At 36.3% G+C, this 17,837-nt stretch overlaps 2 protein-coding genes across 2 annotated transcripts; both read right to left on the bottom strand.

Annotated features, from left to right (window-relative positions):
• Nucleotides 1-419: 419 nt before the first annotated feature.
• On the bottom strand, nucleotides 420-1,939 carry LOC117537863 (CD209 antigen-like protein D). Its single transcript, XM_034203242.1, has 4 exons — nucleotides 1,822-1,939; nucleotides 1,537-1,679; nucleotides 1,319-1,419; nucleotides 420-1,139 (listed from the first exon to the last, which is right to left on the bottom strand). The coding sequence occupies exons 1-4, from the start codon at nucleotides 1,868-1,870 to the stop codon at nucleotides 1,094-1,096; spliced, it is 339 nt and encodes a 112-aa protein (XP_034059133.1). The 5' UTR covers nucleotides 1,871-1,939; the 3' UTR covers nucleotides 420-1,093.
• A 6,035-nt stretch (nucleotides 1,940-7,974) lies between these two features.
• Nucleotides 7,975-13,204, bottom strand: LOC117537981 (CD209 antigen-like protein E). Its single transcript, XM_034203455.1, has 6 exons — nucleotides 13,038-13,204; nucleotides 12,585-12,671; nucleotides 12,052-12,135; nucleotides 9,475-9,617; nucleotides 8,858-8,958; nucleotides 7,975-8,672 (listed from the first exon to the last, which is right to left on the bottom strand). Exons 1-6 carry the CDS (start codon nucleotides 13,168-13,170, stop codon nucleotides 8,525-8,527), a joined length of 696 nt encoding a protein of 231 aa, XP_034059346.1. The 5' UTR covers nucleotides 13,171-13,204; the 3' UTR covers nucleotides 7,975-8,524.
• Between the last annotated feature and the right edge of the window lie 4,633 nt (nucleotides 13,205-17,837).

Genomic DNA, 17,837 nt, shown 5'->3' on the forward strand with positions numbered 1-17,837 from the left:
TATGTTTTTAAAACAATGAACGCCCAACTATAGGTCTTAATGTGATGTGATTTGGAGTGAATTTGTACCATTATAACCACAACGAGCCAACAACTATGGAGGATAAAACATGATTTAAGAAAAACATAAATACAGGAATAAAAAAAATACAAGAATAAATAAATCTGGAAAAATATACGAATGTATACATTAAATAATAAAACTTGAGAATAAAACAGAACACACATTATATATCTTTAATGTATTTCTACATTTATTTTCACTTAAATGTATATATTTATACATTTTCACACAATGTTGTTTTGCTTGGTAGCCTTGTATTCTGTGGATACGACAACATTTATAACAAATGTACTTTCAATTGCTCTGAAAGTTTCAACAAGTGCACGTGTCTTTAACAATATTTTTGAGTTGCTATCATATTTTATTTCACTTCCTCTGACCAGTCCCATTTTTATTTGGAAGCTTTGTGTCAAGTTTTACACAAGGAGAAACACAGTGACCCTTCTCTCTTCAATAATTATTTTATTAGCTTACAACACCGGAAATTATGGCGTATTCCTGTTCTGTATAAACTGAAATCCCCTGAGACAAAAGTACAATTTGTAATATTGGGCTAAATAAATAAACTTTGATTGACTTTGATTGATGGAATTGGCACAAGACGTACACTTCACTTCAGAGCCAGATATACATGTTTATTAGCGTAAAAAATCGTGTTGCTATTAAAGGTTTTGTTACTATCTAATACTCTAACAGGAGTTTAAGGTGTGATTTTTAACAGGTTTGAGAACACATTTAAAAAGCAGCACAATACACACTAGGATAAATCAACATGATAACTGCATGGCTGGGATTGAACCCACCACCTTCTGACTTAAAGACAGCACAGCCGTATTATGGGCTGCCGGAATGTCCCAATCGACATGATGATAAGCACTTCATCCTGCAGCTTATTGATCACAATCTTGTGGGTTTTGGTTCTCATGAGTTATAGAGCCATCACTTTTTCACAGATCCAGAATCTTTGCAGTTCACATTGTACATCATTCCAGTTGTTTTCCTTTTCAAAAAATCTTATTTCTCCACAATCTTAATCTTTTCCTTCATGTTTGTTGGGCTCCCCATCTTGCAAATAGCTGAAACCAAACCACAAATAATGTGTTCTTAACAGAAAGCACAAACAAATAAGCATGTAGTCAAATCAAGTCATTTGCGACAGTAAAAGATGATGTACACCTGGAAACATTTAGTCACAACTTCAAAGAAATGACTGAACTGAAGACGTATTTGTCCAACAATGAATGAACAACTGAACCTTGTCTCCAGTGCAGTCCCATCCACCCATCTCCAAGTCCCATTTGACTCTCTGTTGGTAAGTCCAATCCATGTGGGCTGTTTGAAGCACCTCGCAAATTCCTTTTTTACAGTAAGAGAAATAATCAATAATAAACATATATAAAATATAAACAACCCTCCACCTTGGCGAGGACTACCCTCATTTGTCTCAGAGACAGATTTCATGCTCTTACACACCTGTTCTTCTTTGCTGTTAATAATGATCAGGTCTGCATCTCTTTTCTGACAGTCATCTCTACTCTCCTTCCAGGACTTTCGAATAGCAGAAATATAATAGAAACTGTGGTTGAAATACACCCATCCTTGTTGGGAGTAATGATCTAACAAGATAACAAATTTGAAGAAAAACTCTCAAATCAGAGTGAAACAAATGAGAGAAGATACATTTAGAAAACCTTTGTATGATATATTTTTGTTTCCATGTTACGAAGCTGTATAATAAGTCTCATTCTCAATACTTACCAAGAGTACTCAGCTTCCTTTTTAAATCTTCTCCCTCAAAGTCTTGCATTCCTCGACCATAACTATCTGAAAGAGAAGGAAGATATGTCTGGGTTACTGCAGTAAACACCGAGGTTAGGATCTCATGGAAAACTTAAAAAATGGCGAATCACTCACAGAAAGAAAGACGCAGGGAAATGTTAAGAGCAGCTTGCAGGACACACAGGAGTCCGAAGCTAACCAGCAGTATGAATTGTAGTTGAAATATAGCCAGTGATGCATGACGTCCACTGTAGTGGACAGGTGGTTAATCATGATTTCCTGCAAACATAACATCAATACTTTGATAATTTATTAATTATATGTTTCCTTAGTTGTTACTTGATATCACCACCTTTTTTATACCTGCAGGGGACGCTTTCCATAAAAGGATTGGCAGGATATAGATGGGTGACTTGGTCCATGTGGATTTCTGTCGTCCATCTTGGTTTAGAGACATGTATCATGCATTTATACTGACTTGGCACTGAGTGGCAGTGTATGGGATGATGCAATAGGGTCCTATGTAGTGGCTGATGGTGCAACTATGCAAAAAAAAACAATGCATATACAAGAAAACACCTTTTGAATAGCTGTCCACTGTAGTGACCTCTATGCATGAAAGGGTTAATTAATCAATGATCATATTAGTTTGTTTACTTTTTTAAGCCAAAAAAAAAGCAAGCCAATCAAAATCCATAAGCAATGGCCTCTAAAGTGAATGCAAAGCCTAATCGGCACAATGCTAAGGTTTTTATGAGCTGGTTTAAAACACTCTGAAGTTGCTGTAAAGTTGTGTAAGTCTAAATTATAATGTGTGTTGATGCATATCTATGCATATTGATGCATTGTGTTGTATTAATTATGTGATGTGTACTTTATTGCAGTGTTATATTAAAAGCTATATATTTTAACTACACTATACCTGTAAAATGAAAATAAGCAACAACTCTCTGTGTAGCACATCAGATCAATGGTCTGTATTTGTTTTATTACAAAGGGGTTTGTCCCAATCAAATTAATTACATTTAAATTGAACATCGTGTTAACACATTTTTAAAACTGAATTATAACATAAAACACACACTATTATTGTTATTTATTTATTTTTGTAAACATATATTTAACCAGGTAAGTACTGTTGAGATCAGAACATCTCTATTCAAGGGGAAACCTTAGTAGTTCACACTAAGGCATAGTTATATTATAGTTAATGACGGGTATGGCAAAGGCCAGAAAGTTGATACCGAAGCAGCCGCGCCGAGATTGCAAAGTGACTCGAACGCAGCCATGCACTTACATAAATATATACATCATGCAACATTAACCAGACATAAGCATATGATAATAAATACTATTCTTCGCCGCCTAAAACTGCAAAACCTCTCTTGTTCTTCATGGTTTGAAGTCAAATGGTCTCTTAATGTTCACAACTCGCTTGCTGTTACAACCTCTGCTGCAGCTTTGACGTATTGATTCTTGTGTACCTTGGACTTTTATTCACAATTCACGCATTTCTTTTAAATTCCAAAGAAAATCATCATTATTGTTGTTTATCAGTGACACATAATGCAAAGACATTTCTTGTTTTTTAATTTGTTATTATCTGAATGACTATACTCTACCCTTATTTATCTGCACCTGAACTGGTTATCTCTGTACTTATTAGTTTGACAATTTTGAAAAATATCACTTACAGTTTGACCATATTCACAAACTCTGAATTATTTTTAAAATGAAAAAATAAATAGGAAAGCATCCATCCATATACACAATTGCACTTCCCTCTATACTTTGAGAACTGCTCTTCATCAACAGGACTTGGAGAAGAGCCAAGTCCTCTTGGTGAAAATAAATGTTGCAACATTAATTTCTCATATGACTTACAAAAAAAACATGACCTGTTTGTCAAATGCAACTCAGTCTATTTTATAGTGAGGGATTCATCGGAAAAGTCAGACTTTGTTTTGAAAATAAAATAAAATCATTACATCTCTAAGACACAACACTAGGACATGATTTCAAGTTGGCATGATTGAAATAAGAAAATCTAAAAGCAGGCGGCCAATATTATAATCTCAAAAGCAGAGAAAAGACACATTTAGAAATTGCAATTACATTTTTTAAATAATCCTAAATATGAGACATGACGTGACTCCAGATATCTACATGAGACCTCCACCTGAGACCCCACCTGGACCTCCACATTTGAATTTAGGCTGAAAATAAGAAATGCAACTTGTTCCTGTTTTTTTCATCATCGTTTTGTGGGACTAGATGTGGAGTTATGCCAATCTCTTCTCACATATCCATCAATTTGTAGTATCACTGCAATGGCTATCTGTCCAGCTTATTCTTGCATCATCGTAATATATTTGTGCGCAGTCTTCGTCCAGCTTCAAAGTTCCATTTGGCTCACCGGTGTACCAGTAGCTGAAACCCCCAAAGGAAAAATAATAATACATTTCAACCTGACATCAACTCAAATCAAAATGCTTTATTATTGATAGAGATAGAATAATAAATATCTATCCTATGTCTGGTTTGTTATCTGACATGAAATAAGCTTTTAAAGGACATCACAAAATGTAGTTGTGTTCAGAGAGGTTGGTAGGATACTAATATACAAATCATTTCTCACTAATGTGAAAATAACATAATTATGACATAAAGCTGCAGAGCGAGTGAGTGTCTGTCACAGCTCACCTTGACAATAGAAAAGTGAAATAATGAATAAACCTTGTGGTCAGCGGAGTCCCATCGACCCACTTCCATCTGCCCTCTGTCTCTCAATCAGTGAGTCCAATCCACACCTTCTTATAAATACTTGCTATGTGTTAGAGAATATTTCTTCCTTACTCCTAAGATATTTAACCTTATTGCCTGTTGACGTTAATAACAAATCCTGTTCGTGACGCCAGCTTTAAGGAATGTGCTCCAGCACTTAGTGTCAAGTTTTATGGCCTGATAGGGAGTTTACGACTGTGGGAACACTGGCTTTCTAAGCTCCACAGATGTGAGAGACATCTCCTGTAGCTCCACAGATGTTTACGCCTCCCCCAATATGCTCATTAACTCTCTGTAAACTAGTTAAAAGGTCTATCGAGAGATAGGCTGATCAGAATTGACATGACAACCCACCCGTGCTGTCTGAACCTTTTGCTGCTGTGACTTGTGATATGAATTCTCCGGGCGTAGAAGAGACCGCGGTACTTTAGAGAATCCGAATGCACTTTCACTATCCGACGTGTTTATGATGCGCCAGCGGACGTCATGAATGCGTCTGCTGCTGTGGGGAAACTATGGAAACTACAGTTTTCTATACAGCGGACTACAACATGAATGTATAATAAGAACGAGGGACTACTGTAAACTCATCTAGAGACTCTGCACCGTGCTCTGATGCTGTTGTTTTATGCTTTATGAACGTGGACAACAGAGAAACATATTCTTCATGACCAAAGTTGGAATTGAAATAAAAAAGGAAAGTGAAACTTATGCTCATCACCTTCTCCCTCCGGTCCACATCAATACAAATGATCCCAATACGTATGATTGTATGGAAATATCTTAAAATCAATACAAATGTATTTATTATAAACGTTAGTCCTTAACATCTATCACTGTGTATATCACCATTCAAACATCTTTTAAAAGTTTAACAAACCCCACACAGCTCAGTAAAGACTGTGAGATGTTGACTTTATTTGATCATTTCAGTAAAAACTAACGTTCATATTTCTCTTTTTGATTATAATACTGATGAACGTTCAGAAAAAAAGCACTTTGGCAACTTACCACATATGTTTTAAAATGCTTAATAAGCACCGTAACTTTCATGATATCATTTCTCGGTCATAATCGGTTATTTCCGTGAACGGCCGACTGTTGAGTGACGGCAAATGCTGCGGCTGCAATGCATTGTGGGGCAGCATTTTCTCCTCTCCTTTCGGTTAGGGAGGTCCAGTGGTTCCTAAGCTAAAGGAGGTTATAAAGGAAGTTTGAAACCTCCTTTCCTTTCATTTGGAGAATTGGAACGGCACTTATCATGGCTGCCAGTGACGTACTTCCGGGTCATTTCACTCCGTTAGGAAGGTTCCTAAGCTAAATGGACTATTGGAATGCAACCCAGGGGCCTCATTTATAAAGGGATATACGCTAAAAAAAATGGCGTACGTCAGTTTCTACGCAATGTTTGCGATTTATAAAATACTAACTTGACGGGGAAATGTGCGGTCCTCCACGCAAACTCTAACCCATGCGTACGCACTAAGCACACAAACGGGAGAGACGAGAAACTGCGACACCGTTGGCAGAAGGAAGAATGGAGAGAAATATGTGGAAATAATACCATAAATAAAATGTTACCTCATTTATCATATATGAAGAATTCATTTTCAAACATTGATTAAAGCCAATCTTAAAATGATTAAACAAACGCCTGTTTGCAACTCCTCAGTGCACACAAAAACATAACTTGGAGAAATAAATAAATACGGATATGTTATTTAAAACCACCTCAAATATGTTGTGTTAATGTTATGAAATGTTTTCTCATAAATGATGCGGTAAGCAGGACATAATTACGTCTAAACTGACGCCGTTTTGCATTTCTATAGGTTGTAGATACGAGCATGGTTTTATATACTATCATGTTTAATCGTGTTTTATGCCATTTGCCAAGACTTGATAAGTCGCTCGTAAAACACAGGAGGTATGGAAGCTAAGAACACCATATGTGGTAAATTGTACAGCTAATATAACACAACACACATTTCCTTTAACTGGTGGATATAGAGTTGCTGCAGTGGAGACGCTGCGCACAGCTGATCGACAGCTGGAACACAAACCACCAAATACAAAAACATAATTCAGATCCAGTCGTCATGACTCCACACCGGAGGGATTCCCCGATCATTTCTTACAGTTTCTCATCAAGGGGGTGTCTCCTGTCCCCGGTACAAACACACTGCCTGAGGAAGGCTATGTGTATTGTTTTTGTCATTAACCTTTTTCGGGCCATTTATTTATTTATTTTTAACCCATAGGGGGCGCCGAAAAAAAATAAAAATAAAAAAGTTAGAAAAAATATATATATATTTTTTTTAATTTCATAACAACACAATTTCCTGATTTTGGATCAACAAAGTACATCTTATTATCTTATACTAACAGAACTACGCATATATTGCGTACAGCGCCCATAAACTATGGCACACCCCCCCCCCAAATCAAGTAAAAACCAGAGGTTTATGTGAAATTGTTCTTTTTTTTAAATAATGGTTTTAGTGTGCAATTATAGGTTTTAATTTTGTATTTGTATTAATTTAAAATAAATCAAATTCCCAAAAAATGTACACAGCTTCTGTGTGCTTTTATTAACATTGACATTTACTGTGTAAGCGGCCGCAGGGGGAGAGCTTTAGAGAGCTCTCTCCTGAAAGACTGAGAGGCTCTGATAACCTAAGCTCAGTGAGGTAAAGGCACACCTTTATATGATCATTATAGTTATAAAAAACAAGAGAATAGGGGAAAAACAGGTATAAAATACTGACAGTACAAAAAAGTTGTTATTAATAAACAAGAATACAGTTTGAAAGGGGAGTGATTTGTAAAATATCCATAAAGAAAAAGAAAATCTGCTTACAGTTCTGTTTCATATGGGTGTTGAGAGATGTTTCCATAGATCTCCTAATGTTGCTCTCAAAGTGCACCAGATTGATGCTTTTAACTTCAATATTAAAAAAAAAAAGTCTTCCCAGGGTTGCATGCCCCCGGACCCCCCTAGAGGAGGTGAGGTCCCCCCCCCCCCACTTAAATCATGTTCAAATGGATAGGAAACTAAATACAGTTGCAAACATCTTGTGTCAATATCTTTCTGTGTTGGTGGTCATGCCACAACCGTGCACGCGCGAATCATAGTGAGTGTCTGCATTTTGGGGGGTGAGGGCGCCAGCTGAAATCTTGCCTAGGGCGGCAAATTGGTCAGGGCCGGCCCTGCATTCATCTATCTGTAGACTGAAAGATAGATGTGCTCAGAAGGTGAATATTTGTAGCTGCAGCACTGACAAAGAATTTGAAGTAAAGCTGCATGACAGCTGGTGGTTTATTATTATTTGAATAAAAAAAAAACAATACAGTAAAGTGTTGTTTAATGCAATACCGAGTACTTGACATTTTAACATTTAATTGATTCATTTATTGTTCCAGGGGATAGAAAAAACTGTATTAGTTTTATTCTCCTTCCCAGACATAATGCCATGCAATCATTACACACATTACAATTATTATCACATGATTATTTGTAAATATTGGCAACCACCATCCATTGAATTATCAGATGGGGTTTAGAGCATCTGCAGAAACAAAACTTTAAACATACATCTAATTCAATAGGAATGATCTTAATTCAAACAGCTTAGGTTATTCCATTGCTTTCACTTTCAGTAAAGGTATAAATACAAATAAGCCAGTGTAATACATGTATTTTAAACAAACTGACATTTACATGCACTGAGAGTGCTGTTGAGGTCAAACGAGCTCAAAACATTTCCTTCCTTATTAAACAAAGCCACAAATCAGATATTCCTAAAGACTTTAAATCTGGTTTGCTTCCCTATCTGTATCTGCGCACGTGCCTCCTTGTCTGTTTTTGAAGTGGAGTTCATTTCATTATTATGTTGCGTTATATAGCCAACATCTTTTCACAGATCCAGAAGTTTTGATCTCCACATTGAATATCATTCCAGCTGTTCTCCAGGTCAAAAAACCTTATTTCTACACAGTCCTCCACATTGCCTTCAAAGCTGTTCGGCTCCCCGGGTCCCCAGTAGCTGAAACCAAAACACAAATCCTCTTTAACAACAAACATAACACAAGATGCATCTGATAAACTGTTTAAATTGCACAATTAAATGTTCCCTTTGAATCATTTTAGATATATTTATTAATCTAACATGAACATCTACAAGACGCTTTTTTGATTTAATGTCATTTGAAAAAAAAGCTATGAGCTAACCTTTTGTGGAGTGGAGTGCCATCCACCCACTTCCAAGTATCTTCCGTTTTTACGTCCGTCAGTCCAATCCATGTGAGTCTGTTGAATTTTGTTATGAAATCCTGGTTTACAGAGAAAAACACTTATCGTCAATCATTAGTAGAAATGGACGGTGGCCTTGAAACAAGACACTTTTTACGCTGCTATGGATAATCTGTAATAATGCACATTCTATGGACAATTTGCACTAAAGTACATTCTCAAAATATTGAAGTGACTGTTATTTTGTATATATTGATTGTTGTGTTTTTATTTAGATCTTAATGTGTGCACATGTAAAAATGTGTCTTTGACTGTGTATATACATACATATTTGCACACATATTTTTACATTTTATATTCTATATACATTGTTTTTATATTCGGGATTGTAGGAAACAGTATTTCGATCTCTCTGTCTGTACACACAAACTGGAAGATTGACATTAAAGTTGACTTTGACTTTTGACTTGACATCCATCATACGATTCAAAATAGAGGAGATTTTAACGGAAAATGTGTACACAATACGTACACACACACACACACACACAGAGAGAGACACACACACACACACACACAAGCACAAGCACACACACCTGCTCTGCTTTGCTGTTGATGATCATGAGGTCCGCACCTCTCTGCAGACAGTCAGCTCTGCTTTCTAGCCACGTTTTCCTGACAGAAGAAATGTAATAGAAACTGGGACGGATATACACCCAGCCTTGTTGGAAAAAGTGATCTGTGGGACCACAACAAAACCTTAATATCTCAGGACTTAATGTATGTCACTGTACAATTTACAAATTTCAAAAGCAATAATGAATTGATTAATTTAATTTAATCAAATGTAAGCATTATAAAGCTCACAATTAAAAACATGTCCCCAATTTTTTGGCGAGTTTTTTCTTGTTGTCTGCAAGGGTTTAATACGGAGCCCTGGAGGGTTCATAGAGAGAAAAATAATTAAAACGTGGCCACGTTTTACTTTCTCGTGCGCACGCTTTAGTAACTCGTGCGCACGAGTTACTAAAGCGTGCGCACGAGTTACTAAAGCGTGCGCACGAGTTAATAAAGCGTGCGCACGAGTTACTAAAGCGTGCGCACGAGTTAATAAAGCATGGCCTCGTTTTGTGTGTGTGTGTGTGTGTGTGTGTGGGGGGGGTGGGGGGTGGGGGAATTTGTTTATGATAGTATCGTTCGTTCCGGTGCACTCCGGCAGCACATCGAGATTAAGATTAAACACAATTCTTTCACTTGGGAATACACTTAACTATGGGGAACCAGATTTGTTTAACGTACTGTTCGTGGTAATTTGAAAACAAATGCCGGTGGTGTCGGATACACACGAACACGCACACAGAGCGGAGCTGAGCACACACACACACACACACACATCATGCGCCCCACAGGACATCTCCTTCATAAAACGAGGGAGAATACTCTGGTAGTTCGATGTGTGTATAGGTGTGTGTGGTTAAACGTAGCAGCCTCGATCTCTATTCAGCGGTTCTAATGAAGGGAAACGCAGTGAAGTAAACAGTAAAAGGCACAGCTCTTTGCAGCTGGTGCTGCTCTTCTCAGATTCTGCTGAGTTACACGTTACTGCCTCCAGAGCCATGTACGACGAAGCCAGTTCAACAGACCCTGGACTTGGACATGTTCGATTTACCTGGCTTAACTGACCCTAACAAACGCGATGTCGATAAGCGGTCCTACGAAGCTGGTTATCAACTCAGTAAATCAACAAGGGTTTCTCTGTCCGGCTGAGAGCGCGTTCACGTGAAAGGGACGGGGTTAGCAACATTTGACCAATCACAAACATGGAGACTCGTGCTGACAGCGCAGCGTCATACTTCATGAATGAATAGTGTAAATAGCAAATCCTGCTTGGTAGTACAGGCCACTGGTGCCGCAGAGATTTCATAAAGTGAAGGTGGTTTTCCTTCTATAAAACAGCTGTGGGCAGCAGATACTGTGAGTCACGGACAGGAATCCCTCAATTTAAATAAAACGAGGCCACGCTTTATTAACTCGTGCGCACGATTTATTAACTCGTGCGCACGCTTTAGTAACTCGTGCGCACGCTTTAGTAACTCGTGCGCACGCTTTAGTAACTCGTGCGCCCGAGTTACTAAAGCGTGCGCACGAGAAAGTAAAACGTGGCCACGTTTTATTTATTTTTCTCTCTATGAACCCTCCAGGGCTCCGTAGTTTAAGGACAGTCTGCATCAGGCACATTTTTATTTGTCATTTTAGGCTATATAAATAAAATGTAATTGATCGATTTATAATTTCAGGAATTAACAACAAACTTTTTAAAAAAAAGAAGGGTTTTAAACTACATTTTGTTATTCCTTTCTGTAATTTATCCACCTATTACATGTGATAGATTGTACAGGTGTACCTACCAAACGCAATAAAATACAACTTTTCTGCTATAGTGTTATGACTAGGATGTTCAGTTTCTGTTGACATAGAGGGGTTAGTTATTTGTCCCGGCTCTGTGTGGAGGTGTTTTTATAAATGCAACATATCCCTTTCCCCCTACTAAACAAAGTAGAGCCACCAAGCAAAAGGACAAAGGGACACCCAGTGGACAGGGGTCGTCACACATTAAATTATATGTATAAGTCACACACTAGTGAGTGATTGTATTTTACTGGATGACCTTTGTATTGAGAATGCGCATTTCACCACCTTTACCTAAACCTTTAACGATAAACATGTGATTGATATCCAACAATGTCCCCAAAAACTGAACATCATGAGTTTTTTTACAGACAGATACAGTATTATGGCATGGCTGTTTTATTACATTACTTTGCTGAATTTTTAATGTATCGATTTGAATCAGTCCTTAGGCAAAAACGAAGAACCAAATACCTCCAACCTGGCCTGTGTCAAACTAACTTGTTTGTTTCAGCTGTGCAGAAAGTCCAGTTAAAACCAAAAGTGGGTATGCTAATTAACAGCAATATATTTGTATAGTGTTTACCTCAAAAATCCAAACCTCACTATCACCGTAAAGTCCTCATTACAACAGAGCATTATCATTCCATTTTGCACTGTCAATATTTATTGTGAATTTTCATCTGATAGACTACATGATTTCCGATTTGGCCAAAAATGATCCTTTGCATGCAAATCATTATGTGTTTCCTCCTCCCACTGACCAAAGTTAATCAGTTCCTTCTTCAGCTTTTCAGTCTCGTAAGTCAGGTTTGTGCAACTGACATCTATATCTGATGTCTTACTGTCTGAAAGAGCAAAAAAACACTATTTACATTACATTAAACCAACAATGTTCACAACATGCAGTCAGCATCTTAATCAAAGACCATTTTACAAGTAGGCAGGGGGAGAAGCAAATCTGTATAATATATATCATCTAATGTAGAGTGGACTATATGCAAGATAACAGATGCTCAAGTTGTATCTTAGCTGAAAGTAATTGGTTTGCTTCAGAAACAAAAACACGCTTTTATTATGCCATGTGTTGTTATGTCTCAACTTCCCCTAACTATCCAAGCTGAATTGGATATAAACTGTGAGGGAGCATGAGCATAAACAGAGTTATCTTAAATTCTATATTCATACTTAAACCCCTTAAAGAAAGTCTCACATTTTTAAAATGCAATAATTTAACTGTGGTGGAAAGCAGATTTTCTGGTCTTCTGATGAAATGAGACGGTTTGAAATGACTTACAGAGAGTGAAGTGCAGGGAAATGTTGAGAGCAACTTGTAGGATACACAGGAGTCCAAAGCTCATAGCAACCAGTCTGAGTGTTCTCCCTGTGTGCAGAAATCAGACAGACATGCTGACAAAATAAAGACCTACTGCAAGACACAAGTTTACAGCATTATCTGAATAATTTTACTCTGTTGGCATTTTGAATTCACTACATTTTAGGATATGTGCAGACTGAATTCTGCCTGGCAAACTAACTGTACTTGAAAGTAAACCGTGTCAAACATGGATATATAGGATCTTAAGTGAAAAATCACACAATTGACAAATGGAGATATAGATTTGTCCTCAGTATTTCTACAATTAAATCTTCTTTGAATTCTGAACAATACATTCTCAAATTAAAATGTTCATATTGCTTGTACGGTTCAATTTTTTAGAAATGTTAAATTGAATGTTTTCTGTCTCACCGGACACTTCATGAGTCAGCCCAGCGTCTTCACCAGATCCGCTCTCCAGGGCGTTACTCCCGGCTGTCGGCTCAGGTAGATTCACATAGTCCATGGTGATCTCAGATTCCTCTCTATGGATAAACCTTGCCATATTTTACCCGATGACTGGAGACACACGATGGTCAGGCAGAATGCGTATTTCTCTAAAAGAATCTGTTCTGTAATCCACTTCTTCTTCCTCATTTTAACATGTTCCTTACCCTTAACCTTTAACCCACAGCTTGGAACAATGTACAGAAGGAACTGAAACTCTCAGATGTAATCACTATGGGGGAATTCAGGTCCATCTTAAAGGACAGAGAACACGACACCATTGGTAGATGTGAGTGCTCGTATATCCTAAAATCGTTTTAAATTTAGCCAGTTTTGAATGATTTTAATAGTTTGTTTTACTTCGCATATTGACTGGCTAATGTGCCATTTTATTTGTGTTTTACAGCTGTATTTGTCTGCCTGTCATGTCTGTGTTTTATCTGTTGTAACTTCGTACATGCTGCCCTTCTTGGCCAGATCGCTCTTGGAAAAGAGATTTTAATCTCAATGAGTCTTTTACCTGGTTAAATAAAGGATATATATAACCACTGCACTGGCCACAACTTTATCACCTGCAATATGAAGATCCTAAAACATCTTTAAATTACCTTAATTTTAAAGTTGATTCTGTAGTGCCTTATTTATTTAAAATGTTTTCAAACTTTAGCCTTAAAATGATCATACAGTTTCTAGAGTTGTCTTGCTCTTTGAAACATGTGTATTTTTAGTATAATTGTCAACAATGAATTATGACATTAACTTAAGCGGATGATTATTGCATCTCTAATACTTCATGAGCAGTCAGGGCAGTTTGGGAAACATTGCAGTGTATTCAAATACAAATTGTATCTAGAAAACTGCTTATCACACATCTTTAATCATTCTAATTATCATAAATAGAGCATACAAGAGGAACGAAGGACACATTGAAATGAATGAGTAAACATTACATTAGTAAATGGAAACAGAATGTGGCTTAATTGAAGAAAAATCACTTCAGAGGAGTGGATATTAAAAGTATGTTAGCCATTTAAATATATTTGATTAAGTGATATTAACCTTTAAAATCTAAGATCATATGAATATTGGGACAGAGAACATGACTGTTTTGGTACAGATGTTTCTCTGTCTTCTTTGGGATCAAGATAAAGAGGAATTGCAATTTATAAACATGCAGCCTGACGTGCAATGTCGTCACTGCCCTCGAGGTGCTTAACATTTCCAAAAGTGCTCTCAAAGTTGACTGTTTCCTGATACAAAGCAGAAGTGTGCCACAACAAAGTAGAACTCTTTTTGTCAGATATTTTATATCTCAGTGCTTTGTTCTCCCCCCCGATCTGTCTCCTGTTGTTTGAATACATTATAACAAAGAGAAGAGAGACGAAGGGGAAGTTCTTAAAACTACTTATAGAATGAGGCATTACACTTACACAGTGTGTGGGAAGTGTTATCAAAAACAATTTAAAGCACTTGAAACCACATGAAATCACATACCCAACACCCATCTTGTATCAATCTATCCATAGACAAATAAAGTGTATTCACTGCGTACTGGAGCTTTTAACACTTTAACAGTTGTACCTAAGGTTTCCTCTCAGCTTTTAAGCTTTTGAGCCTCCGAGGTATTTTTTGAATTGCTAAAATGAAACATGAAGCAAAAACCGATTGAAACTAGAAGAAGTTTAAGCAGCAAAATTGCATCCCATATCTTGACATCTAAGCAAATTCTGGAAACTAAAAACCCTTTTTTTTGCCATTTCTGGGCAATCTTCAAGACTACAGTCAAGATCTGCTCTTTATGTGTTGAGATAACTATTCATGATTTGGTGTTGTATGCAATAAATAAAGATTGACTTTTAAAAAACATCCCTATAAATTCAACAAACACGACCGTGAGGTGTACAAACACTCACCAATCAAGTGTACATTAATATTTTTGACAAAATTGTTTGAAAAAGATCTGAGGAGTTCTGCTGTGTGTGATGTTGTCTGAATCGTTTAGTGTTTCGACAAATGGAACTCGGTTTTCAAAATTGTGCTTAAGCAATGATAAAAACTTCGAATTGGAAAACCATGATCAAACCGCTTCCTATTAAATTGTTTATATAATATGCCAAAAGATTGATATTAGTGTTTTGTAAAATGAGAAAAAAACCTGTTACATATTTGGCTACTAATAGGTTGAACTATTTCCTTAGAAAAAGTGACGTATAAACAAAAAGGGAAACAGGATATTTTGAGAAACCTGGGGGAAATACTGCTTTTGTGATATTCATTTAATAATGAAAAGGAGAAATTAGTACTCCCAATTCAATAATACAAATATTAAATGCACACTAAAACACTGAATTTTAACATGCTTTTTAGATTTATATATTTAAAATATACGGCTTTAGGTCAAATAAGTTGTTCCTTGTGATTTGTGTTGTACTTTATATTCAAAGGTAAAAGGGTGATGAAGAAATGGCATGTATGAAAGGTTTTGATCATACAGTATACTTTTAAAGAGCTTTCAGTTGTTCTAGTGAAACAGACAGTGAGTCAGTGTGAGTCTTTCTTCACACACTTGTTTCTTCCTGTTTGTGTCCTCTTCTAAATCTAGTCGCAGTGGTAATGGGCTTATTTGCTCACTCTTGAAGAAGACAGTAAGTGTGAACATCCAGTTCACTGATCAGACTGTTAAGAATTTGAGGACAAACATGTTTCAATTTACATTTACTGTACTATCTTTCCTATGTCATTTGTAACTCACCTTGAAAGTTTTGTTTTGAAAATTGTTGGAGGGGATACAAAACCAAGAATAATAAGTTACAAGCCTGGTTATACATTTCTCATTTGTTGGATATAATTTGAACATATTAGCCTATAACAGTAAACGGTGAATAAAACCCAAAATCCACTAATAAAGTAATATTTAGACACTACTTACATTTATTTTACTTTTGACCTCATAATCATCAGTTCATCACTGATAAAATACCATCTTTATGTAAGAGTTTTTTCCATACGGAAAATGTCTTCTTTATTTATATAAGAGGTGTTTTGTTATTCTAACATTAAATACAATAAACTCACATATGGGTGTCTACTGTAACAAAAAATAATAATACTCAAGATGGTAAAATTATTAACTAGGCTTCTTTTTTAACACAGTGTATCAAATGACAAGTTCCCACCATTAGATTATTTATTGGAGATAAAATAAAGAAATTAAATCAAATTATTGTGTTTACCTTGCCTGACCTGCACATAAGAAAGTGCTGCAGTATATGGTTCACTATCGTTTGTGTTGGATCTCCTTAATGCTGCACTGCACACAGTCAAAGTCCAGTTATTATTTACAGTCAGGGCTGAAATGTTTTAGTGCCACCTGCTGGATGTATACATACATGGCGTAGGTGTTTTCACTTACAGTTTATTTTATGTTGCTCACACACTAAAATAACACATGCTGTAAAGAACAATTATTTAATCTCACACTCAAAGAGCAAAACCTCAGCTCAAATCTCCAAACACATGTTTAGCTCTGCACCTTATTTGCAATTCAACTTGCACACAGTTCTCTAAGTAAGACACAGAAATCTGACAAATTCACCAGTTGCCATTTTCAAAACACTGACATTACAAATGCTACACACATTAACCAAAAATACACATGCCAAATGACGGTAAACACCAAACTGCTTAATTGTTGACTCATCACTAGAAAAAGGCTTAATGTAAGAACTACACAAAACACATGGAAATGTCTGAAGAGAAGATGATTTTGTTATTGTTATTGAAGCAAAATTTCACACAATGTAAAGAAGAAATACAATTTTTCTTACAGTTCAGACGTGTAATGAAGGATACTTCCATCACATCAAAAATACCATATTTTCAGCCACATTTGAAAGAAAGTTAAAGCCATTACATTTGTTTGAAGTCAGTCAAGCTAATCTCTTATAATCTGAAAACCTGTATTGTTATTACATATATTTACTCCTGCAATCAACCTAAAAAACAATCCATAATCACATAAGACCCTTTGTGCCGTTTATATATATGCTGTGGTATATACAATTTGACATAATCTGCAAACAAACATGAGTGTGTTTTCTCTCAAACACATCAGTATAAAGAACATATACAATCAACTGGGTTTCTCCTGCAACAAAACTTCAGCACATAAAGTGCCTGAGAAAATATTTCTGCTGAAACTGGGCTATGTTCGCCAAATAAATAATGTCACATTTTAACATTTTCTTTTGATACATTGCCACTGAAAAGTGTTTTTTATCGCCTAAAGCAGAACACACCGTGGGATATTTCAGTCTAATGTGTCACTTTGCCTTAACATAGTTCAATTTAGCTGGTGGGAAATACATGATATCTTAATATTCTTCAATATACAGTTAGTGTCATTACGGTGTGACACCAGTGAGTATTTAGAGCTTCTTTTTTTTCTCGCAGATCCAGAAACGTTCAATTTCACATACTTCATCATTCCAGCTGTTTTGGTGATCACGGAAGTTTATATTCACACAGTCTTCATTTGTATTCTTATAATTGTTGGGTTCCCCGGAATGCCAGAATCTTTAACAGAAAACAAACCAACATGTTTTTTTATGAATAGAAAGCTCAAACAACAATATTAAAAACATTTTTTTTTAAATGATGTCGTTGTTTTATAAAAAGGTTCAAGTACTTCTCTGGTTCGAGGACCATTTGTTTCAACAATAAAGT

The sequence above is a fragment of the Gymnodraco acuticeps genome, unplaced genomic scaffold (genome assembly GCF_902827175.1).
Source record: "Gymnodraco acuticeps unplaced genomic scaffold, fGymAcu1.1, whole genome shotgun sequence".
In the NCBI taxonomy this organism is placed as follows: Eukaryota; Metazoa; Chordata; class Actinopteri; order Perciformes; family Bathydraconidae; genus Gymnodraco; species Gymnodraco acuticeps.